General features: G+C 37.4%; 1 protein-coding gene across 1 annotated transcript in view; it reads right to left on the bottom strand.

Annotated features, from left to right (window-relative positions):
* The window catches only part of LOC128809484 (kinesin-like protein KIF13A), a 65308-nt gene extending 45615 nt beyond the window's left edge, over positions 1-19693 (bottom strand). Inside the window, exons 1-7 of the mRNA XM_053981508.1 lie at positions 19685-19693; positions 13573-13633; positions 6096-6188; positions 5421-5601; positions 4305-4392; positions 2879-3013; positions 2254-2366 (exon numbers count right to left, since the gene is read on the bottom strand). Of these exons, the coding sequence (XP_053837483.1) occupies positions 2254-2366; positions 2879-3013; positions 4305-4392; positions 5421-5601; positions 6096-6188; positions 13573-13603 (641 nt within the window). The 5' untranslated portion in view covers positions 13604-13633; positions 19685-19693. The remainder of the gene's footprint in view (positions 1-2253; positions 2367-2878; positions 3014-4304; positions 4393-5420; positions 5602-6095; positions 6189-13572; positions 13634-19684) is intronic.
* Positions 19694-25131: the final 5438 nt, after the last annotated feature.

The raw sequence follows: 25131 nt of genomic DNA, 5'->3' as shown, positions 1-25131 counted from the left end.
GACAACAGCTATGATTTTACTAATCAGAGGTAAAATTGCAGACTGCTCACAGAAAGCATCTTTTTTGGTAGCCATTAATTAACAGATTGTTTATTCTGCCTCCTCCTACTACTGTGTTCTGGAAGTTCTTTAACTACACCACAAAGAGTTGTTAAGCACCTCCTTTTCTGCACTGGGTATGGGAACTAGCACATCCTGGAGAGGAAGGAGCACATCCAGCTTTCCTATGAGGTATGGCACATCTCCCAAAAACCTCCTTTACTAAGGTAACTCTGCACCAGCTCTGAGAAAAAAAACAGAAGTCATCTCTATACTTGAGGGAAATGTTGACGCAAAATGACACAACTCGCAGTTGCTTCAGTAAGTGGGAGAGCAGCCCCACTCTGAAACATGCTGTCCCCAAGACAGGAAAGAATGTTTTCAACAGGAAAAGTTGCAAGGTTGCATCTAGCAACTAGGTGGGACCAAGGTTGCATCTAGCCACAGCTCTAGTCAGTTTTCATGAGAAACAAACGGTACATACACTGAATAAACAGGCACATTATTTCCACATTCTTCTTCAAGGCAATAAAACATAAAACTAGCAGCAAGTTTAGTTGCCAGCAGCTCCATTTTTTATCTCATTAAACATAACACATGCCACTGATATATGTTACTGGGTTTTTTTATAAAAGAACTATAATAAGAAAAGGAGCTGACATAGTAAGGTTTAAATATACTCTACCATGTAGTACTCCAGAAAAAAATTATTATCTTTCCCTAATGACTAAGTTGCATCGTACCCTAAAGAAGATTGCACACAATGTCCTCCAAAGAACTAGTCTGACTAAACATGTACATCTATTTTTAGGCTTAAAAAAGTTAGACTTCATTAAAGCTCCAACAGCAAAACTCTAACAGAGGACACCAAGCACTAAGAAGTCTCTTTCGCCTATCAGTTCCAAAAGAGATTTCAAATAGAGAATGTTAAATAAATGGACTAAGTATTACAGATTTATATCATATAAGAATTTAATTGAATAGAAAATGTAGAGCTGCCTAGTTTTCTTTTTAAAAAACTTTTTACAGACATGTTTGGTGCTTTTATCTGAAGTTCTGTAATGTCAGAGGTTCAGCATAGGCCAAACAACCCTCTCCTATTGCATTGATACCGTACAAGTTTAACACTGAATAAAGATCCTAAAAGGGGAAAAAAAAATTGAAGTCTTTCTGTATCCATAGTTATATTTGTAATTTATTAATTGCTGTTGGGAGAAGTGGCATTTGAATTCTTTTCCAAAAATTAGAAAGAAACATTTAATTTCACCTTTGTTTATGTAAAATACAAATATAGTTTCTAGTAAAAGCAATCTCAATTTAACTAGGAACCTGTGGGGTAAGGTTACAGTATCTGCCATTAGGCAAAGACAGCCACATCATTTTGTTTCATAAGAACTTTGCCAATGTGGCTACCAATATGACACATTAGACACAAAGTAGATTAGAAAGTAAGCTAGAAAGAGTAAATATGTTTAAATTAACAAGAGGTAAATTTGAATCATTGTAAGTATGTGTGCTGCTCATACACACACTGTACTGTCATTGTTAACATAAAAAACCAAAACATTTTGTAACATTTTGAAATAAATTGAAAAAGCAGGACCTTTTAATGTAACAGTTACACTCTCTTTTCCCCAAAAAATTAGTATATTTTAGACAGCAGTAATAGTGCGCTACATTCTTGCTTTTGGACAATAGCACAGTAATTATGGCTAAAAACATGCTTGGAAACTTGTCATTACTTGAGCACAAATGCCCAAGGCAATGCTAAACCAACACAGCTTCATTCTGATCCGATTTTCTCAAACTGTGCATTATACCCTTACATATTTTAATTCATGTTGGAACAAAGCCATTCAACTCTGCAACTTTGCATTCTTCCTTGAGCAGATGATGAGACAAACACATGAGCCTGGGGACAGGGTGTATAAATGAATCACAAAAGGTATATGCTTAATTAAAGAGCACTGCTGTCACTTTTTCCAGATAAAATTCATATAGCCTTCATCTGAGTCAAGTATGAATCAGGATCCCTATGCCAATGTCAGGAAACACATGCTTCTCAGCACAGAGCAGCTGAAAGAGCCATATTGAACTGCTTCTGATGAAGCTCATTTGAGCTGACTTGTGACAAGCACACCAAGAGGTGGCCAGGGAACCAACAGTGATTCCTTCAAGATTAGAGCTTGCAGCCTGCGTATGCCGATGTCTTACTTGTTTATGTTGCTGCCTTCCTTCAGGCGCTCTCCTGCAGCTCCCGTTTTGGACACTCGCTCGCTCCCAGCCAAATCCACCAGGCTGACCTTGCTGACCTTCTCTCCAGAATTCTGCACAGATGGGACATGGGAGAACAACAGCTAAGAAACACTGGCATGAAGCACCAACATGCTTGACACTGGCACCATGAAACACTATTTTCATAATAATGTGGCTTAAAGTATCACATTTGAGACATGAGACATGAAGGAATTGTCAGAGGTCTTACAGATCTTTGAAAGTCACCCATATATTTTCTAGTAAAGGCCTGAAGCACCAAGGAACCAGAATCAGTCATGTGGTAACATCAATCACTTTATGGCAGAGTAAGCCATTAAAACACATTAACTCCAGTAACAGTTAAGACCTAAGAAAGTTTAATGGTGTCAACATAATCTTAGAAAGTGATCCAATTGTTTGTTTTATGTGGTGTGCTTCCTCACTCTTCCAGGGTTCTCTCAATCTTGATTACTGGACTCCACGGCATCAAAAGTCAAAACACAGTTAAACAGATAAAGTATGTGGAAGAGAAAGGAAGAAGAATCCACTACAACTTCATGAATTAATCAACAGAAATACGTACACCAGAATGCAGGTCATACAGTGTCTGAGTCACTATAATATTGAACACAGCATGAGAGCGGCTGCTTTCTTCATTCATGTTGGTTGCAGCAACAGTTCGTGATTTGTTTCCCTCTGACATCAGTGACTCAATATCCTAGAGCAAAAAGAGTAAAACGGGATGCTAGGATAAAAGCAAAGTATTGTGCTTGCTAAACAAAATCCCCATCTAGATGGAAGGGTGTGTGGGACAGAGGAAGAAGGGAAGGTAGAAGTAATGAGAAAATTCTTTGCACATTTTGAGCTGTATTGCTACAGAGGCATATAAATCCACAGAACAATGTTAAATCATATCCTTGTTTTAAGTGCTGCACTTAAAGCCCAGCAACTACAGTCAGTTCACCTTTTCCTTATCTGCTGCTGAAATATATTGCTGACATCCACATCACAAATCATATTGTGCAATGCCAGGAATCAGGCCAGCACGGATTCACTTACACAAGTGAACACAGGGCATCTCTTTACCGACCTGCACTAATGCTATCTTCACTTAATTGGCTCAAAACGTTACCTCACTTCAACCTGTACCTTTGTACAAGACAAAGATGACTATGCTGAGCCTGATATATGTGCTTACTGAGACTTCCACAACCTAAGCATGAACAACACATAACAGAATTTCCACAAAGGAGGTGTGCTTTCAAACTAACCAATTCACCATAGAAGCTGTAAAAGCAGTTTTTGTAACAGCATAATATGCACAGATGCTGCAGAAAAGTTTTAAAAACCCTGAAACATAAAAAGTAGGACATAACACTACAAAAATAATTAACTTTTTTTAAAAAACACTTCCAAATCAGATTTCCAAGTCAGTTTATTCATAAAAAGAAAGTCCTACACAATTCATAAAACTGCACTGTTTTAGTTATTTCCATTGTGCCTACAGTGGTTCATTGCCTTCTACAATACTAATTTATTTGAATGTGTTGTGGTAAATCAAGTGGGCTTAGATGCTGTTTTGATTTAAGTTATGAATTACCTATATACACACATATATAAAATAGAATGCAGTATTCAAAGTCAAATTCATGCTGGAAGACTAATATCCTTATTTTAGAATCCTTGTATTTCCTATGTCAAGCAAATGTAGTGTTCATGGCATATATTATATGCAGTGGAACTGCCAATTAATGAGTTACCACTGCTATATTTGTAACTGACAATATAAGGGCAAACCCAATGCTTCCACATGAAATAAATATTCCTGAAGAATTAAAGATCTTCGGCCATATGTGGCTAATAGGCCAGTGATTACGGCCAATAAGGCCAGAGGCCATGATCACTCAAGAACCAAAATATCTGAATAGACATTAGTTTACCTCTTCTGAGACTCCTACTGCTCGTGTACATAGATGTTATTTATAAACTTGTCCCTGGCTTAGATTTACCTCAAAGTTTGTAACAGCCAGCTGAGACAGGCCATCGACATATGGACCCAACACCTTGTGCTCTCGAACCTTGAGGGACTGCCGACTCCTGTGGAATAAAGTACACTTCATGCACAATCTACTAATTGGCATGGATATCCAAAATTTACCCTAATATGAAATAAGTACCATTTATATAGCAGAAGTCAATTTATGTATTTTTTAATTATAACAGGAAGAAGAAAATATTCTAGAATTTTTAACTCAAACAATAAAAACTCAAACCAATCTAACCAGTTTTGATCTATATACATGAATTATTTTTAATGCATCTTCCCAGCCCAGTATTTGTGGCTGGAACAAAACCTGAAATGCCTTAATTGGCAGAAAGAATGTTGAGCAACAACAACAAAAAAAAGGAGACTAAAAACCCTTCCCCCAGCAATTTGCTAAAGCTTCCATTCTTATCACATTTTCTATACTTTATTGACACATACCAAGTAAGTCTGAAATCTATCTTGTTAACTAACTTGCATACAACACCTTCAGCAATTCTGTTCAAGAATTAAAATATAAACCACATATATCAATGCTCAGTTGAACAAGTCTTGTCAAACTACTTCCTGTATACACATCTCCAAGCCAGAGTGCCTAACCACTGTTCCTGTGTAGACAAAACAGAAGAAAGAATTCCTAAGTAAATTCTAAGGTGTCACCTTTCCACATTCAAAAAAGTTCGATATATAAACCATAAGGACCAAGCTGTAAATAAGCTTCAAATTTCTCCTAGCTGATGAAAATTCCTACACAAATACTGCCTGTATCATCTGGCAAAAATACCCCAGAATTTACTCATATGTGGTCTTGCTTTCTGGTGGTAAAGTACTTCATACAGTATTTGTTTGCATCAGTAGGATGGTATCCGAATGTTTAAATTAATCACACCGGTTACTATTCCATATACAAGCTTCACATGAATATCCTCTTCTTTCTGGTGTTTGATACCTAATCCTCTCTAAAGAAGTCATATAAACATACATTCTGAAAAAACCTTCTCAGGGACTTCCAAAACCAATTCCTATTTTCAGAGTTTAGACAAAAATACAGAAGGCTGTGGGAGAAAGTGAAGTTACTCACCCTTTTGGGTCAAGCAGATCTCTGACTTTCTCATTGTAGATTTCCATATAGGACACTTCGACTTTAAAAGTATGAGATTCATTTTCTTCTACAGAGATTCTCTGAAATAAAGCACAACAGAGCCGTGGGATCAGACCCAGCTGCTCTGCATTGCCCATCATGGAAAAGGATTTTCCTGAACCTAAAAGAAAAAAGGAGAAGAAAATGCTTTCGAATATAATTTCTTAATTACTCATTCATTCAAGAAACACATTCTAATTCTCTTTTTATTGCTGCAGAAACATGTATCAGAACAACATGACATATTATTCCAGAGAGATAGCTTATTCTTTGGACAAGGTAGAGGTAAACAAAAAGAGAAATTATCCTGAAGGTTTCTTTCAGTAGGAACATTACTTGGGGCCCCTTGGAACACACTTAAACACTAGAAACGGAATCAATCTCCAGTAGGGGCTACTCCTTTCACATTTTAAAAGAGGCCTCAACAGGTAGCAACCAGGATCATACTGACAGAGCTGCTTTTAAGAATTCACTTGTCACTGCTTGTACTAGACATATATGAAATATCATGATATTTCAAAATGCAATTTTTAAATGTTATCTACCTTAATATTTATGTTTTGTTGTTCTCACTTCCCATGTGCAGAAAGTGTTCTCTCCACTTAGGACACTCACCTGTCTGTCCATAGGCAAAAATACAAGCGTTATATCCCTGAAAGGCCTTTTCCAGAATTCCTTCTCCAAGGCACTTGAACACCACTTCTTGACCTAGAAAATAGTTTGGTTTGTTTATTTTAAATTGTATAAAATAATAAAATTAACCAAAATCAAGAATAAAAAAAGGTTTGCACATTATTTTTATCATTAAGAGCACCAATGGAAACATATTATTCATGTACAACTGAGTGACAAGATCAAAACTGTTGCTACCTGTGTTTAAATATATTGCTGATTATCTTGTAAACTGAGCAGTTCTTCAAAAGGTGTCACAGAAGTTGAATGCTTAGAAAATAACACAAATGTCTACATTTTTTATTATTTCTGTGTGGTTTCTGCAATTAATATGCATTATTTAATCACAGAGTTCTATAACAAAAAGAGTCAAAAAAGTCCTGTAACAAAATTTCAATGAAACCCATTGGTGAACCAGGACATTAGGGGCACATAGGAACAAGTAGTTGTTCTCTTGGGAACTAGCCTCAAGTTTCACCATATGCCATTACAAACACCCCTGTGGCAAGGTGATGTTGGAACCAAGATAAAAGCATTCCAATGACATCCAGGAAGAAAATGTGTATTAGGAGGCTGTGAGACTTCAACAGAGCAGTTTGAGGACATATTCTGCCAAATCCATAATTTGAAACATCAGCTGCAGAATTTGATAGTCTGAAAATTCTCTCCCTGAGCCAGGCAGATTTTAGATGCACTTCAATCTTTCAGATGTAGAAGATGAAAGTAGTCATATTGTTTGTTTGGTTTTTTTTAATAGGAAAGCCCAGAATTTGCACACCACAAAGAGTTGTGTTGTCTGCTTTGAGTTCTGATCAGACAATTACACCAGCTGTGTGTACAACCAAAACAAGGAGAGCTGAGCTAAGGACAGTATTTGTTCACCTTCAGGTGTATGGTTTTAAACTTAGATTCACTGTCTGGTGACTTTCTGAACACCTGTGATCAGCTGCCTCTCTCATCTTGGTATAGGAGTTTCAGCAACTGTCAGTTGGGAGAAATTATTTCTCACTATGGATGCAGTAGTGACTTCTGTACTCTCAAAATGGCATACACTAGCATAAATCTTGCTACACAATTATTTATGAGAACATCTACATTCTGTAGACCAGAGAATTCCTTCAGAAACACCTCTGGAATGACTGCAGAATGTTTTAGAGGCATGTAAATAGGACAAGAAAGTACATTACTTTCATTTTCCTTTTATTATAACCTATTTTTTTTCTCCTGTAAAGAAACAACTAGTGCAGCGACATACTATAAAATGGTCTTTGTGTGTCTTTCTACCTGAATTTCTAAAGTTCCAAAGTATAGTGATACTTTGCATTAACACAGTTCAGAAACACTGACTATAGGAACTAAAAACAGAGGAAAATCCACTGTATTCTGAAGTAACTCCACTTCCTTCACCATGCTCAATCAGTCACTTCTTCAACTAGGGGTCATTTGGTCATTTTATAATATCTATGCTGAGAGAGCACTGTTCAACAGCTTGGAAACAGAGGATGTTCAACTACTGATGAATGAAATATATTAGCAGAAGATTTTAATAAGAATGTAGAATAAACAAAAATGTGCTTTCTAACCAGCTCCTGAGGGAGCCACTTATTATCTTGCTGAGTAAGAACACAAAATCAAGCAAAGACTGAAGCCGAGTATAAATATTAAAAGAAAAAGCATATATATATTACACAGTGATTGTGAGTGGAAGGCAAAACCTGTTGTCAGAAGAGGAAAAAACTTTTATCACCCACTTCTGACAAGCAATAAACCAGTAACCTCTTCCATGTTTCCTACGGGGAAAAAAAAAGTAAATACCAAAGTGCTCTAAAACTGTGCATGGTCATAATGACCATAGGATGACCTACAGATTCCTTTACTGATAAATATCAGGGAAGAAATCCACTTTAAATCTCACCAGCAAAGCTGGGTTTATTTTTCAGGAGATACTTAATTTTCAAACTGTCGTCACAAACAGAAAATCAATGAGACACCGATATATAACCCTAAAACGGTATTTTTATTACATATTTGAAGAGCTCAGCAATACCAACACAGACAAATGGGTCATTAAAGAGTGTTGTTTACAGTAACCAGTCAAATGATCATGGGATAAAATAAGATTTGGTTTTAAGTGCACTCACAGAAAAGAACACAAAATGCTGAACTTCAAATATGGATATTTTATTAACTTGCAAATGCAGGGCACTGAGAGTAGCAGTATATCATCCATGATATTTTGTTATTTTTCATTAAGAAACCACACTGCTTCCCCCTTGAATTTTATTAGTGGGTCTGCAAACTGATTACAAATTCTGTATCATATAAAATTATGTTCATATGCATTTACAGTCAAAAGAAATAATATAGATCCAGTGTCAACACTGCTGCATTTCTGTTTTGCTAAAAAAATCTATACTGCCTGCAATCCATACTTTTTCTTATTTATGTGACTTTTCTTCCACAAACGCCTAGCATTTAAAGAGGTAAGCAGGGGGTTTAACTTATGACTTAATTTTCTGCAAATGGGAGAAATTTTTAAAATAAAATTGCCTAACAGGAGGATTTCCCCTACATTAACCCTTACAGCCTTTAAGAAGGGAATTCCCAATCTTCCAGCTGGCTAAGACAATTTAGCATCTTAGAGACAACTAAAGGCCAGAGACATCCATCTCCTCTCCCACCCTTTGCTCAGAGCAGGGGCAAGCTCAGGACAGCATGTCCACGGCTGCCAGGGAGCCCAGGGTATGCAGATGAGCTGCCAGTTCTCACACACCAGGATCTCCCTTCTGCCCATCCTTTTGAGGAAAGTGAAGCAAAGTCTAGTGAATTTTTCTTGCAGACCAGGAACACCTTCAATGTTAAGTGAAAACTACAAGTAGACAAGACACTTGTGTCTGCTCAAACTCCACAACTCACTGTCTCTCTTGAGAGTAGAAGGGCAGAGTTCTTTAAGTCAATTGCCTGGTTTGCTTCCTTTTAAAAAGGAAAGTGCTGCAGTCAGCATACATATTTCCTGTAAAATTACAGTTTAGCTTCAAGTCAGGTGTATGGCCTTTCAGGAGCCTGCAGAAACATAGACCTGAGATTTCAGGCCAAACATGATGCAGGTTAGTGAGTTTATGAAAAATCCACGGGCAAGTCAATACAGCGGGGGGTCCTAGGAATGGACCTGCCTAAGTGCAGCAGTAGTTATTTATGCCATCTCTTGAATCCTTCCCAAACTGAAGGGTTTCTTTTCTTCCTTTTAAAAATCCACTTCATTGCAGACTTCAACAGGGTCTTACTGTTGTCCAGGCTTGTAAAAAGAATCCTTTGTTCTCATCTCTGAGAATTTCTCAATATCCTCCTTTTCACCAAAATGCCAAGCAGTTATTTGTCTCTGTGAGCTTTTCAAGGCAAGCAGGTGTGTCCTTTACCCATGAACTGACTCCTGACCCATTCAAGCCATGACCAAATGGTAATAAGCTATTTTGCTTACTCTCAAAACACCTCTACTGCAGCTGATAGACAATGCTCATCCCTCTTCCAGATCAAGGCAAACTCATTCTGTCTTACAACCAAATTCCCCCCCTCCTCAAAAACTATTTCATTGACTTCTTCTTCACCCCTTCCCAATGAGAGATCCATATTTGCACCAAACATCTAACTATGTCTTTCAGAAAAAAATTATCAGAAAAAAAGTAAAGGAGCTAGCATGTGATGATCAGCACAAACCATTCCTTGCTTGGAATAACACAGACACAAACTGTTCAGAAATGTACAGCATCAATATTCAGTGTAAAAACCAACCAAACAAAAACAAACGAAAAGCCCCCCACACTGAAAGAGTATAGGTTTAGATGAGTTATAAGGAGAGACCTCTTTACTGTGAGGGTGACAAGGCACTGGCACAGGTGGCCCAGAGAAGCTGTGGAGGCCCCATCCCTGGAAGTGTTCCAGGACAGGTTGGACAGGCTCTCTCTAACACAATATATCAAGTTGTTAAAGTATCCCCTTATCTTAGGGGGCAGAGATCAGAGCACCAGTTCTACAAAGGCTTGTAAAGAGTTTACTTCTCTTCTATACTCGAGACTCCCTGCTGTCTTTATAAGAGATAGTCCTGCAAGGACAGCTGCAAAGATGCCCTCTACAAGTTTTTCGTTACATGAAGGTTACCCTCATATTTTTGTTGGTGATATCACTGTATGACTTAGAATTTAAGACTGCAGTTTCCATTTCAACAGGAAAAAAATTGCTAAAAAAGCAATTCTGCTGCCAACAGCAACAATACCCATGTTTTCAAGTGCTGAAAAGATAAGGTAGTTACTTCCCGAACATGAGCACAGAAAGAAAATTAGTATGAAAAAAATAAGCCTTATGTTCAGCCAAATAAGTTGAAGATCTCTGATAAAAGAAAGATGGCTAATACCATTTCAGGGTCAGCCCTACACCCCCAGAGCTTGAGAATTGTTTTCAATTACCCATGCAATTTAGTTTATCCAAACAGGAATCTCACTCTTGAGCAAATAATATTACTATGTGCTGACAGTAGCATAGATTGATCAATAAAGTGAGAAATAAAATCAATCTGATAATGTGTGATAGTTTTAAAGATCCTGTAATAAATGTGCATTTCCTGGAGTGGACAAACTTTGGGTTTATGGACATTAAAAAAATAACAGCAAGGAAGAGTTATCCACATACATTGTCTGTGGTACACACCATTCTTTGTGTTCTCATGACCCACTTGTCAATCAGCTAAATCTTGAATACAGTATGATATACACAACTATATGTCCATTCAACACAATGCAAGATGAGCACATTTGGTTTTGCACAGAGAGCAATGACTGATAGGGCAGCCCAGTACTTGTTAAACCTTTCACTGTATTTCTGTGATACAGATAAAAGGGTTTTTCAAGGAACTAAATTCATCGCACATGTCCTTTCTAAGAATTTTACTTCAGCCTAAAGCTCATACACAAAAAGCTCTTACATTTTCAAGCAGTCTGGACTTAGCTTTCAAGCTTTATACATTTCCTTTTAATTGTGCAACTCATCCCTGCTCCTGGCAATGACATTGAATTTACAAATCCACAGAGAGGTACTTTGGGCAGGGAGTGCTTAATGCACCTAGCTTCCAGATCGGCATTCCTTCTGCAGTCCAGCATCCAAGAGATACCAGTTTAGCTCCAGAAGTCAGGTGGTCAGATGACTTGTTGGGACTCTAACATTGTACCTAAGACTGTTACAGCATTAACAGTATCTGGATGCAAGACAAGATGGTTATTTACAAGGTGCCTAGGACAATGGAGGTTTGTTCTATGAGCCAAAGAAGTTATCAGAAATCCCAACCAAATCCAGTTACTGTAATTTTGTTTTTTGTTAACACATATGCACATTGAGGCCAAGCTGTGAAAACAGACTTAAGGAGCATTAATATTAACAATATGTAAAACCTGAAATATTACCTTATCAGCATTTGGTTTTTTGGACCTAAGAAGTTTTTGGACCAAGAAATGCTACTGTTGTATAGGATAGCATCAGCTCATGCCTAAGCAGGTGAACAGCCCAGTAACTTAGGCCTGAAACACTATGGGTTTGGTTTTTAATTACTTTAGTTTTGATACTGTATCAAATTAATTATATTCTAGAACATAAGGGCTAGCAGTCACAAGATAGCCTCAAGATCATACAACAAACACAACAACAAAAACAGTGAAACCATTGTTTTTCTTGTATGCAAGTCTTTAAGATCACATTCTTAGCATATTTCTGAAAAGAAAAAAAAAAAACCCAAACAAAAAAAAAACCCACAAAGCCTCCCACACAGCCTTCCACCAAGGAAAAAACTCCAACAAAACACCCCCCAAGCCCCCACCAAACAAAATAAGGGAAAACCCCAAAGCCAAAAACCAGTTTCAGTTTTCTTTTTTCTCAGGCAAGAATATTAACTGGAATAGGCAAAAAAAAAACACCTCATAACTTTCTAGCCAGTAAAAAAATGGAGGAGATGTGAGGCACCATTTTCTAAAAACCAGTCCAACAAGAGGTTAATCTACATACAGATAATAAAACTTCATTTCTTAGATAAGACAAATCCAATTACAACTTCTGAAACACACTAGAGAGATCTAGCTTTCACTCAAATGAAAAATAAATAGATCTAGAACCCCACTGAATTCACCTGGAGATGGGTTAAACCGAGACAGTTTATCTGTTAAACAAGTTTAACTGGTTAGGAGTGTTTCTCGGGTCCATCCTGTCTCTGCTGTGGGTTAGTGCCATGGTGTACCCAACAGGTGGAGCTCCCACGTGCACATGGGCCAAGATATGGGTGCACATCATCACCTCCTTCCTTTTAAAGGAAACAGGGGTGTGCAGGCACATAAGAAGGTGCTGTGCACTCCAATGGCTGTCCCAGCCTGAGCTACAAATACTGTGCAGTGCACCTGTTCAGTGCAAACACAGCTCTTGGAGGCTGAACAAGTGAAAAACTTTTTTTCCTAAAGAAGCCTCTCTTTGCTCAGGCAATTAAGAAATATAGTGCAGTCCTTAAGATTTGAGATTTCATACCAGAGCCTACAGTAGTCAGAGATATATTTTTAATACACATACATGGCAGCTCATTTATGAGATCACTGATCATAAACTTTGAGGAAATGAAGCCTACAATCTTTCAAGATTTCTTATGAGCCACAAAATTTCATAATATGAATATCCAAACTGAATGCTTGGGGTTTTTTCCTTTCCATGGACCACAGCCTTGAAATCTCAGTGTTCAGAGCTCTGTCTACCAAAACAAGTCCTCTTATAAAATATGAATATACTAATAGACAAATCCAGTTATGAGAAAACTGCTAGGATTACAGTTTTACTTGGATTATCCGGCTTTTGGGAAGAAGGAGTCATAAAGCTGATCACTCAAAACACATTAGGGTTCTGAACAGTCAGACTATGAATCACTTGAAAGATCTGAGATATAACCACACTGTCTGAGGAGAACATGCTTTATTCCCCTCTCATGCAGAGAGATGCAGAGTACTGAAAACATGCACATTCATCACTAGCATCAGTCAGAAGTAATTGCTGATGCAGAAGTGAAATTGTAAGTGACAGAAACAACAAAAGACACTTCCAGGTGATAAAAAGACAAGTTATAGTTTAGATGTAAAATCACCCCTCCTGAACAGTGTCGCAGGCACCTTAAAACTTGCATTCCTTCTCAGCTGAGGAGCTAGTACCCAGATGACTCAATCCCTGTAAAAATGCTAAGTCTGCCTCTGTGAAGAAGTCATTTGAGCATCACAGTGTAAAATGAAAAAAAAAAAAAAAAAAAAAAAGAAAAACAACCCCAAATCAACTGCAAAAAAAACAAAGGCCCAAACTCCCATATATTCTCAAATTATTTACATTGTCCAACATACAGAAAATAGTTTACCTGCATATTTTGTGGTGTTTGATTCATCCATGGACCAGAAGCAGTGATCAAAGGCAAACACCTGTAGAAGCATATAAAAAAAGACAAATTAGGAACCCTGGCTATAAGAGTTTGGTTTTAAAGCAGTACATATGCATGACACTGTAAGTGCAGTTGGGCTCTACTAATTCTGCAGATCCTAAATCAGAGCTGTAAAAAGGCATAACCAGCAGAAATACTTTTGTGTAATCATGAGAGTTACAAAGCTCAATACTTGTTTTCTACCTGAATGATAATATACAGATTGCTCCTTACTCCCTTCCCTAATACAGATTACAAAACACAGACAAAACCTAATAATTAACTCCACTCTTCTCCAGGCATCAACAGTGACAAATGTTTCTGTTAACGGTAATAGCAGCACAAGGACTCAATATACAGAATTTGATGAGATGACTGTTCAGCAGACATCAGCACAATACACACAAGTTTTACCGTGGGATGCACTTCTGATACTTAGAAGAGCATTACTACTCACAAGCTTTAAAGAGCAAATAAATAGTATTAGATTATCCATCTAAACGAAGAGTACAGTACTGCATCTCCGTAGAGGAAGCCCAGAAACTACAAATAGAAGATGCAGCTCTATTGAGAAACAAGTTATCAGAGCCTGCTCTAATGAAAAGACTTCATATCACTTCAGTCAAGAGATCCAGCGAGAAATTGAATGAGATTCAATATTGTGCTCAGAGGGCTTGCAAACCTGGAACAGTGTCCTGTAAAACCACTTAACACTCTGGGATTTCATCCAAGTTTCTCTTCCTGCACATTCCAGAACATCATGACGGACATTTAACTTTTTTTTTTGAAGGTTTAGGTTGCTACAAACACACCTAAAGCTGCAGTGTATTTTCCATATTTTGCCATGATAAACTGACTGTGGATGAGTTAACAGTATAGATTCTGGTTTTCTTATTTGGTTTGGGTTTTTTGGGGGAAAGCACAAGAGGTGGGGAAAATCTCAAACCACCTTTTTAATAAAACTTTGCCAAAGACTGTCTTTGCCTGGTCATCCAACAGGTGATCTCCTTTGTGGTACAAACCATGCATATCAGTGTAGAGCAAGAGCCACAAGCTCTGTTAGCCAAAATATGCAAATTCCCTAGAGACAAATCCTGAGGTGAGGATGAAGATGGATCACTTTCGTTTGGCTTTGGGGATGAAGAACATCTTGAAGTCCCAGCTATTCAGAGTTACTACATAACATAATCTACAGATATGCTGCAATCTAACCCTTCCCAGAACATCTATTGCTGCAAATATTACACAAGGTAACACCAGGTTAGCACAACAACCTCACCTCCTTCCCTTTCCTCCAGCTTAAAGCAAAACACATCAAATGGCCTTAGAGAAGACTTAATACTGAGACAACACTTAGTCTGTAAGAGTGAAGAATTCTGGAATTCCCTTCTGAAGAAAAAACAAACAAACCCATAATAATAATATAACAGGGAGGCCTGAGTCACTGCAGCACAAACAGAATCAGACATCATCATGAATCAAGATGATCCTTGATGTGACTGAGTCAAAGATGTCGTTTGGCCACTGAACTGCAAGTAAAATGCAGCAGTTACTCCACCTTGTCTTCAGACATTCACTTAAATTGAGGGAATTTTAAATTACCTTTTGTGCATTTGATCATCAAATTTAGGCATAAAACCATGTCATCAGTAAGAACACAAACCTTAACTTCTATAATCCAAGAACTACTGTTTCTCTACTCATATTCAAATTCTATGGAAATTTTTGTCACGGGACTTGCTAACAATACCTAGTCTCTCTGATGATCAAATGGCAAGCAATTAAATTACAGAAAAAAAGCAGACCCTACTGTAATGCTCCAAAACTGACCATTCTTTCCCCCTTAAAACTAAGTATTATCTGGAGTGGATCACATAGACCAGTTACCTGGCTATACATGCTCATGTGTAATTACTTAAATGTCAATACAGCACTACTACAGGCCAATTTAATCTATTGTCCTACACATTTTCCCCTTAGTTAACATGGAAAATGAAGACAGGATCATTAAATGACTTCTAATTTAAACACTGATCTTGCAAAGAGACTCTTAAAACTAAAATATGGCTTGCAGCCAAGTGTTTCTTCTAGAAAAGCAGATTTTATTGGGATGTTTTTAAAATGGTAAAAATTGGCCAGACTGGTTTTCAAAAGGTCAAAAATGATTATGCAATAGGAAGAGAAAAATTCTGCCTTCAGATAGAACAAATGTAAATATAGCATTTTAGTTTGTTTCCATAATAAACATAAAAAGGCCAGGGCTTGGATTTAGTCTATTTATAAATACTGTTCTGGAAATTTGCCAAATCCTTCTAACAAGTAACAAGATTACTTTAAAAAAATAAGTGTCAGGCAAAAAGGCAGAAACTGCTGGAGCATGCACTATCTGCAAAACATGCAGAGCAGCTGCAGCGAAACTCCCCTCTCCATTAAAACAGGCAGGCAAACACTTAAACATTGCTTTGATTAGTGATGACAAAACAGCAACCTTGAACATTCCCAGCAACCATACCTTAAGGATTCACCCAACCAAAACAATTTTATGGACAACTGAGACCTTTGGGAAAACAGATTGCAAACACAGGAATTAACAGAGTAAAACTAAGGCGCACAGGAGCAAGAACGTGGTCCCAATCAGCAAGGCTCTTCAACATCTACATCCAGAAGGCATTTATGGGAAATATCTGTAGGACAGCATGCTACCAAAAGAATAACCCTTGTACAGAAAAGATGATAAAAAGATAACTATTTTATATTTTTCTGATGCCCAGTGCAGGAAGAGCAGGACAAGTAATCCCAAACTGAGAATGGAAGCATACTTGGGGTTAAGACACAGAACATACGCCATGAAGAAACAACTAAATATTCCAAATATTATCTAATGTGCTCCTTTCTTTCTCCTCTCTTCCCTGATTATTCTTCCTTAAAATGGAAGTGGTGGGCATTACTCTTTTTTTCTGATAGAAGTGTGCAGAATAATTATTTATCTCTTAATATTTTTTTCTCCCCAGAATCGATTTTCCTGAAAAGGGTATTAATCCACCTGTAAATACAACTATCAAAGCCATGACAAGTTCTGTTAATGTTCAAGTCTCAGACACCATAGCCAATATTCAAACTGGGCATTATCAGGCACCGAAAAAGCCTTTTTAGCAAAAATCTTTACCAACTTGTACCAGAAGTGTATCTACCAACTATATCAAAACTATTGAAATGTATTTGAACAATGATATCTGTGACACAAACAGAACTTTTTATTCTTCAAGCACCCTATATGAATTAGTTTTTAACTACATTTGGAAGGTGTTTAATAGTATTCTTTATTTTCATTAATAGTGTTCTGGGCTTTTAAACAACAGAGAGAATTAACAAACAAGCCTTTAAAACTTTCTTATTTTCTGCAAGATTCTATATCTTATACTTCATCCTAGCATCTAAAAGAGAAAGCTAGATAAAAGGGAGCTTCCAGAAACCTACCACACTAGGGTAGTAGGTTACAAAGCAAAGATTTTGAATGAAGGGATTAACTGGGTACATTCAGCACAATCACACAAAAATGGAAATTTATGAGAAAGAGCTAGCTGGGAAGTGCTGGATCCTGCTACTACTATATCCAGAGTCATTGTAATATGCACATTAGCCTAAATGAAGTAAATTATGCAGGTCATTTCTAGGTTATAGAGAACTATACTTGGAGTGTTAGCAACTCTTAGAAATTGTACAACGTATTCTGGTGATCACAACATTTAAGAAAAATAAAAGATATGGGGCTTTGATTGCTCCAGCAAACACCTGCAGCAGTGTAAGAGAGCTCATGGTTATTTTGCTAAGGAGACGACTAGAAGTTATGGCTTCTTCAACAAGGCAAACTGGGATGCAGGTCCATGCATCCATCACATGTGTCAGTGAAAACTCTGGAATTTTGTCTCACATTCATCTGTACCTGTGGCTTTAAAATGAAATTGCAGATTTTAATTAGGTTTTAAACTAGAGGAGCCATTGTGTCTGCTGCTGCAGTAATGTATCACAGAATCTGGAAAGACAGCCAAATGGGTGTTCACATTTTAAAAAGCCAAAAGAATATTCTATAACACACAATGTGTTTTCATTTAGGTTCCTAATCAATGGCTTGCAGAAATAATAATTTTAAGGGTTTATGCATGTAAGTATACTTATGGAAACTAGTTACAGGTAATGAGCATCATCCTCAATATTAACTGCCTGCCAGTTTAAGCCAAATTACATAATTAGTTTCAAAAGGAATTTAATTTCACATTCATTATTCTTATGAAGTCTAATCCTCAGTATAGGCCAGGCAGAGTCTGGGGCTTCCAGCATTTAGCAATGCATTACCCAGATTGAACATAATCCCTAACACACTGTCTGCGCAGCTATAAAATGTTCCAAATGTATGGTCAATGTTTAATAACCATTTCTATCTGACCAAGAGATGGCCAATCAATCACATTTTGCTTTCAATAAGAAGCAGTCAGTCTGACAGACTAGGTTACTTATGAGGCTACCTGGTTCCGAAATAGGAAAGGAAGGGAGAACTGAGGAAGGGAAGTTTGCATTCGCCGGGCAGCTGTCCCTACATCCCTCTTACAACTGCTGATGGAGATAACTAATACAGGAGATACACAAGGAAAGGGCAGACAGAGTCTACACCAGTCAGCTTAATGTCCATGGAAGCAAATAAAGAACTGAAAAATACAGTTGGTCACTATGACAAACACAAGACCTGTGACAGGGCTAGGGAAGTGTGGAGAGAAAATCTGAAGGGACCCTGGGACACAGCTCACAGATCCCAGCTCAGAACAACTGTTTTACCTTTCCTTTGCCACAAAATTACACTTAAATGGAATGTTTGCAGGAATAGCAAAATATAAAGCAATATAGCATCCCAATATCCTTACATAATTTTTTTCACAGCTTCTGAACTACCAAGTTGATTTGGGAAAACAATTTATCCGTGGCTGATGATAAAGTAGCCCATTAAAGGTAAAGAGACTTCCAATATTTACAAAATTTTGTTTTAAAAATTTTTGATTTTAAAATCAACTATGTGCAGTACCCTAAAAACTGTACAAATCAAGAAATCTCATACCACATCTTTACAAACTCAGCAATGCCAATTTTTCACAGATGGTACTAACCTTTTTCTGTCTCAATCTGGTAAATATTCCACATAATGTCATAAGTTTCAGCACTATAGCTTAAGGATATTAATGACCATCCAACTATACCTAACAATAATGTGGCATTTACGCACAAGTGCAGCTGTTCTGGTTTTGTCAAGGAAGCACAAGGCCATACGTAAGCTTTTACATAATGTCCAGAATAACTTTATCTGCCTATAATGGAACACAAATGATGCACTACAGAAAATGAAGGCTCTTGTAAAAACAATAGTTTGTGGAGGAATTACAACAACAGAAAGGAGAGTTTTCTTCCTTTTAAAAAAATGTTTAACAGTGATCAAACTCTCTATTATGCATATCAACTGATAGAAGAATTTTATTACATGTCCCAACAGGTACATATCACTTGTTCTTCTGCCCTTCCCCTGCACTACAAACAACACAGACAGTCTTTTCTATGTGAATTCTGGTGCACTTTGGCAACTTTTACACTAATTACTAATGCCTGACTATTGTCAAGTGCAAACAAAAATTGTTTATTTATTACTAGATGCTTTTTGTTGCCTTTTAAAAATAGCATTTGAACTTTTAAACAGAACTGTTTGTAATGAAATGTTTTACACACACTACTTACTCAGTCTTTCAAATGTTTTTATGACTGTATTAAAAGTTTGGCTTATCCTGGTCGCAGCTTTAACAAGCCATATGCCTTGCCTGCATGTCACTTGGATTAAAATATATTCTTCTGAAATTATGAAGTTTTTATCTTGGAAGATTGAAAAACAGATTTTTAAATATGTTTTCCCTTTTTGAAGCTGTGATGTTCACACACCACAGCAATATGGCCAATACTTCTGCAGTGCTCAATATTTTCAAGCAGACGCAAATGTAAAAAGAGACAAAATACTTACCTTTGGTGGTTTTCTAGATGATTGGCAATAAACCCAGCAACAGTGATGAGAAGCATGAGTACACCATTCACATAAAGAGAAGGGAACAAATAAAAAAAAAGAAAGTCAGTGTATGTCATTACTATAATTTAAACTTTTTTAAAATCCACAATGTATTTAAGAGCAATCAGATAAGAAGATATTTAAATGAGACACCACATATTTTTAACCAGTAATAACTTGATTACTAATACTGTCCCACATTAAAAAGAAAGTGCCAGATTCCTTATAGATATAAAAATCTAACTGAGCTGTGTTCCAGGAGAAAGACATGTAATTATTTTGTCATAAAAGATGAAACACAGCCCATCTCTGGTGGCAAATAAATCGAGCCTGCAAACTGCCAGACCAAGGTGCTAGGGTGAAGCCCCACTGAGGTCAGCAGTGTTGCACAAGCACATCCAAGGAAGAGTGAAGCAAATGTTTCTTGCAGAGATTACAGAAGTGAAGAAAAAGAAACCTGTGTAGGCTGTGTTCTCTTTGGTCACAGAAAGTCCACACAGTGCATAAGAAACCAATGCAAAAACACCATCACCATTCACACCCAACTCCAAGTGCTATCAGAAATAACACAGGGATGACAAACCCCCAGTCTAAAGACAACAACTCAGAGTAGTTCAAATTGTCCTTAAATGCTTTTATGCTTTTGCTGGCAGGTATATGGCCACATTATACATTAAATCACCTTGGGTTTTTCTGGTGAGATTGGTTTCAAGCGAGATTGCTGTCCTGTCTCACTGTGCAGCCCTGTGCTCCCTGATGCCAATCCAAGAGAGGAGGTGAACATACAGTACAGAGCTAGACTGACTTAAGCCATTCATCAAAACTACAACCTTAGGCATATGTTTAAATTATATATGGAAATAAGAAATTTCCACTCGTTCTTCACATGAAGGGAAAATAAAGCATGGATGAAGGAAAGAAAGAAAATGTGGATGAAGATGAAAAAACACAATGAGAAAGGTCTATAGACAAACAACACAAGCAGAGAATGCAGTAAGGTTTATAAGGCAAGGACACAGATGAAAGGTATAGCAACAGACACTCTACACAAAATTCAAATATATCAAATATATATTTCTGCATTCTCAGTGCAGAAACACCTGGGACCAAGCCATGACTTCATCCACCAGTCTGTACATACCAACCCCACCAAGCTGGGAGGAGGGCAGGGAAGACACAAAGCACTTTGAGCAATTTTCTTAGCAACCCATAATACAAGGGCTCAGCAAAAAACTCTGAAGGGATGCAAATCCACAAACCTATCTTACACAATCTTTTCTGCCTACTCTCAGCTCGTACCTCAGATGACACATCTGCCTGAAACAGAAGTTACAGAGCTGGGACACGGGACTGGTGAAATGCAAACATTGTTTGCCTCCAGCCAAACCACTCGCTGGAGTTTTACCCTTCCATTAGTGGTGGCTACATAGCTCCGTCCATGGCTAGCACATGTACAGGTGGCTCAGAAATTGTGCAAAATGCACTCATTGATCTGAAAAATACATTTAGCTCTACCCTGAATATTACCATTTTAATCAATTTTCAGATGTGATGCAATTACAATGTTATCAGCTTGTCTAGACAGAGTCCCAGCACCACCTCTAAACTTCCAAGAGAAGTTCCTATTGAAAGAAGTCATCCAAAGCTTTTTGAAAAGCTTTTAAATACATTCATATCTTGAAAAATAATTTAGGATTATATCAGCTTTACTACAGAATGCCTGATAGACTGCTGTACAGATTCAGCCAAAGTCCTAAACAGTTTATTTGGAAGTAAAATCCAACAGAAAGTTTACCAACTGCTTTTTGTTCCTGAGATCGTTCTTATAAACCCTAATTAGAAAAGGTACAGAACATCACTGAAGTAAACAAATGGTTTGGCACATGATTCTTAAGATATTTACTTCAGCAGTGTAAGCCACTACCTTTTTGGAAGTCTCCTCTAGCTTTACTTTGATGTCTATTTCAAGAAAAGTGTAATAGTCACTTTTTAAATCCCCGGTGGACGGCAGAGCTTCCCAGTAGCATCATTGATCTCTGAGATTTCAAAGCACAAGGAGCTGCAGCTTCCTACCATATGTCACATCCAAGTGCTCCAAACTCTTAATACCAACTTCAGCAACTCCCTGCATCACCAACAGCAATATGATCAAAGGCCTCTGGAATAAGTCAGCTATATTAACTCACAGGATAGATTTTTAAGCTATTTGGATATATCAGCTAATCAACTCAGTGTAACCATCATTCTGGCAGTGATTCAGATGGAAACACTCCAAAATACTTCAATCAAAGGACTCAAACTAATAACTAAAAACTGTTTACAGTTTACCAGAAATCACATCTGTGGCAGCTTAAAGATGTGCTATAAAATCTTGCATTAGCCTAACCAATTTTTGACATATATTTTTTGTTTGCTTTGCTGTCTTTCTTTTAAAAGTATGTGCTTCCTTACTTCTTTCCATTTCCAGCATTTTTCAGCTTCATAGGTAATTGAAGCTGTCTCAATTTTTACTAAATAGCGACAATACAAATGTGGTCATTCAGTGTCTCAGCTGGGACTGGAGAGGCAGACACACACTAAACACATGTATGGACATCAGATCAGCGATACAGCAACTAAAATGTTTATTTCCAGGAATTTTTATTCCGTGTCTAGTCATCCATGGTGTCAATGACAAGATACATGTATGCCTTTTGACTGACAACAAAATCTTCTCTAAAGCAGACTGCTAGTATATACTTAGGAAATTATCAAAGTTACCTAACCTTGTAATGCATCTGCACAACAGCAAGTTTTCATTTAATCTGATGGGCATCTTCAATCTGTACACTCAGACAGAAGACTGACTTTTTAAACATGCCTGGAATCCAAAACCCAAGCAAATACAACCAAGAGTCTGAAAAATATTCTCACAGGTCAAAAGAAAAGTATGAATTTCATGACCACAAAGCCCACTGAACTTCTGGACTTCCTCCCACCTTTGTCCTTAAGCCTTCATGACTTTAGTAAAATATCACCAGAATAATTTTCTAACTTTACTGAGCAGTGTATTTTCTGTGGGTATCTACTCAGGCTTTTTGTTTCACAACAGTACTAAGCCTCTCCTGCCCTGCTTGGCTAACACACATCAAGATCTCAATGCTTAGCTACCTCAAACTTTAAGCTAGATAAAAAAAAGATAGGTTACAGAAAGGTTTGTGCTAATGTCAACTTTTTATTCTGTTATCTCTTGCTGAAACTAAACTCAATACTTGCCACATTTGGTAAGAGAAGTGACTCACAAAATTTCAATTCTCATGTTCTATTTCAGCACATGAATGAGAAGTCTTCCTGACTGCTGTCACATTTTCTCTCTAGCACCTCAGCCCATTGCCTGTGACAGCACACCACAAGGAGTGCATTTTGCTAGTAGTTTAACAGCAGCAAAGGTTCTTTCTTCATTTTTTTAACTATCATCTCTCTCATAGGAGTCTCCTTCTGTCATACAAAAAGTTGATACAAGATGACATTGCATATTCTGACTAGAAAACTAGTCCCATGCAATTGGAAGCAACAAAAGACACTTCTGCACTATGAGCATCCAGAAGTATGCAATAATGTAATCTTAAAGACTTTGTAACTTTTAAAACAAGACTTTTTTTGTTCCTTAGTGATTGCAGTCAGTATTCTCAAACAAACGTCTTTTCTTCCATCAGAAGGAAAGACATTTTATACATCAAAAAAACCCTTGAAAGAACAATTTTTTCTCTACATTTCATGTAATGAAGCTTCATTACCACACCCACCCCCAACCCTCAGTCAAGAAAGTCACCTTCAATAGGAACAAGGTACATTGAAAAATGAGAAGGTAGGCGTAAAACCAGGTACTCCACATTAAAGGACAGAGAGGAACAAGGCATCTCTGAAAAACAGGTCTTAGATTCTTTGGAACATGCGCACAGCCCAATTCATCTTCAATTCAACTGTTCTAAGCAGCCAAGTAGGTCACAATTGTACTATAATTATTACACATTTTGGAGAGTATTTGTTTTTTTTTTTTCCCTATACTTTCTCACATTAATCAAGATGAAGCAACCATAACCAGCTATTTTAAATAACCACACACAATATCTATAAATGAATGAACCAGATGAATTTGCAGCTCTTGTAAGCTGACTACACTGAAAGTCAACATTTAAAACACTGCATTTGAAAAAACTTTTTGCTCTCATCACATGTGCAACCACAGTAAATTCATGGTACTGACTGATTTCCCAAATATATAAATGTTTACATTTAGTGGTTACATAGTCATTGACATACTCTTCAGGGTCACTGGTCAAAAAAATTATTACAAGCAATTATCAATATACAAGAAAATGGAGAAAAGGCTTCAGGTCTTTTTTCAACTTGTCATATAAAACAGTCTTTCCTCTGCAAGCATAAAGATGATCAAATTGCAAAGATCATCCTGATAAAAATATTTCTTACATTTCACTGCTCCAGCATCTCTGGAGTCTAAAGACCAGCTGTTCAAAACAAGTATTATAATATTTTTGAGTGGTTTTAAATTTAGCTTTGTTTTCAAAAATCAGGCTGCCTTACAGCTCAGGCTGAGCCTGTCACCAGCACTGTGTGTTTGCCTCACTCAATGGCTGAGTGCAAGGGAGCAAACCTGTGGAAGGATCATTGTAAGGAGTGTGCCCGCTATCCAGGACAGAAGTAACTGCACTGTTTGTTTATCCATGTGTCTGCAATTTCCTCAGTGGCAGCAGCAGAGACAGCAAGCACTCACTAACTGCAAACATTCCTAACTGCAAACAGTGTAAATTATGTAGAAGCAGAGAGATCCTGTTTCTCCTATCTTTCACAGTACGCTCATGCTGCTCTAGGACTTTTCCTTGTCTCCTGGTTTATCACTGCAGGCTGCTACCTGCAGGCTTGATACCAAGCACCTTAAAAAGTGTGGCTTTATATTATTGATGAACACCATACTAAAATACCTAGATAAAGATCACCATCTGGCACAGGAGCAGTTTCAGGTGATTATACACTGCAAACTACTGGTAGTACATCACTTTCTCTACAAAGAACACAGAAAAAGGACATTTATTTGCCCATTTCTCCCATTAATTTTCTAAACACAGAGTAAAGCGAATGGCAGGGGCAGTGCCCTTAAAGGGAACAGCAACCCACCTTTGTGCTTGTCTGGGGGTACCTCCTGTATAGCTGACTAATGAAGCTAGCACCACAATTCCTTGCTGCGATTCTTGGAAGAGTTACTTTACATGCTGTGTGAGCACACATACATACACATTAGTTATTTTATATTCTTGCATAAGGCGAGCAGCAAGAATAATGTTTAATCCTTCTACCCAGCAAAAGCCTGTCCTATAGACAAAACAATCCTTTGAAGAACAGCAAAA

Source organism: Vidua macroura, chromosome 1, assembly GCF_024509145.1.
Source record: "Vidua macroura isolate BioBank_ID:100142 chromosome 1, ASM2450914v1, whole genome shotgun sequence".
NCBI classification, from domain to species: Eukaryota; Metazoa; Chordata; class Aves; order Passeriformes; family Viduidae; genus Vidua; species Vidua macroura.
The sequence above is the reverse complement of the archived record's forward strand: the minus strand, read 5'-3'. Positions and strand labels throughout refer to the sequence as shown.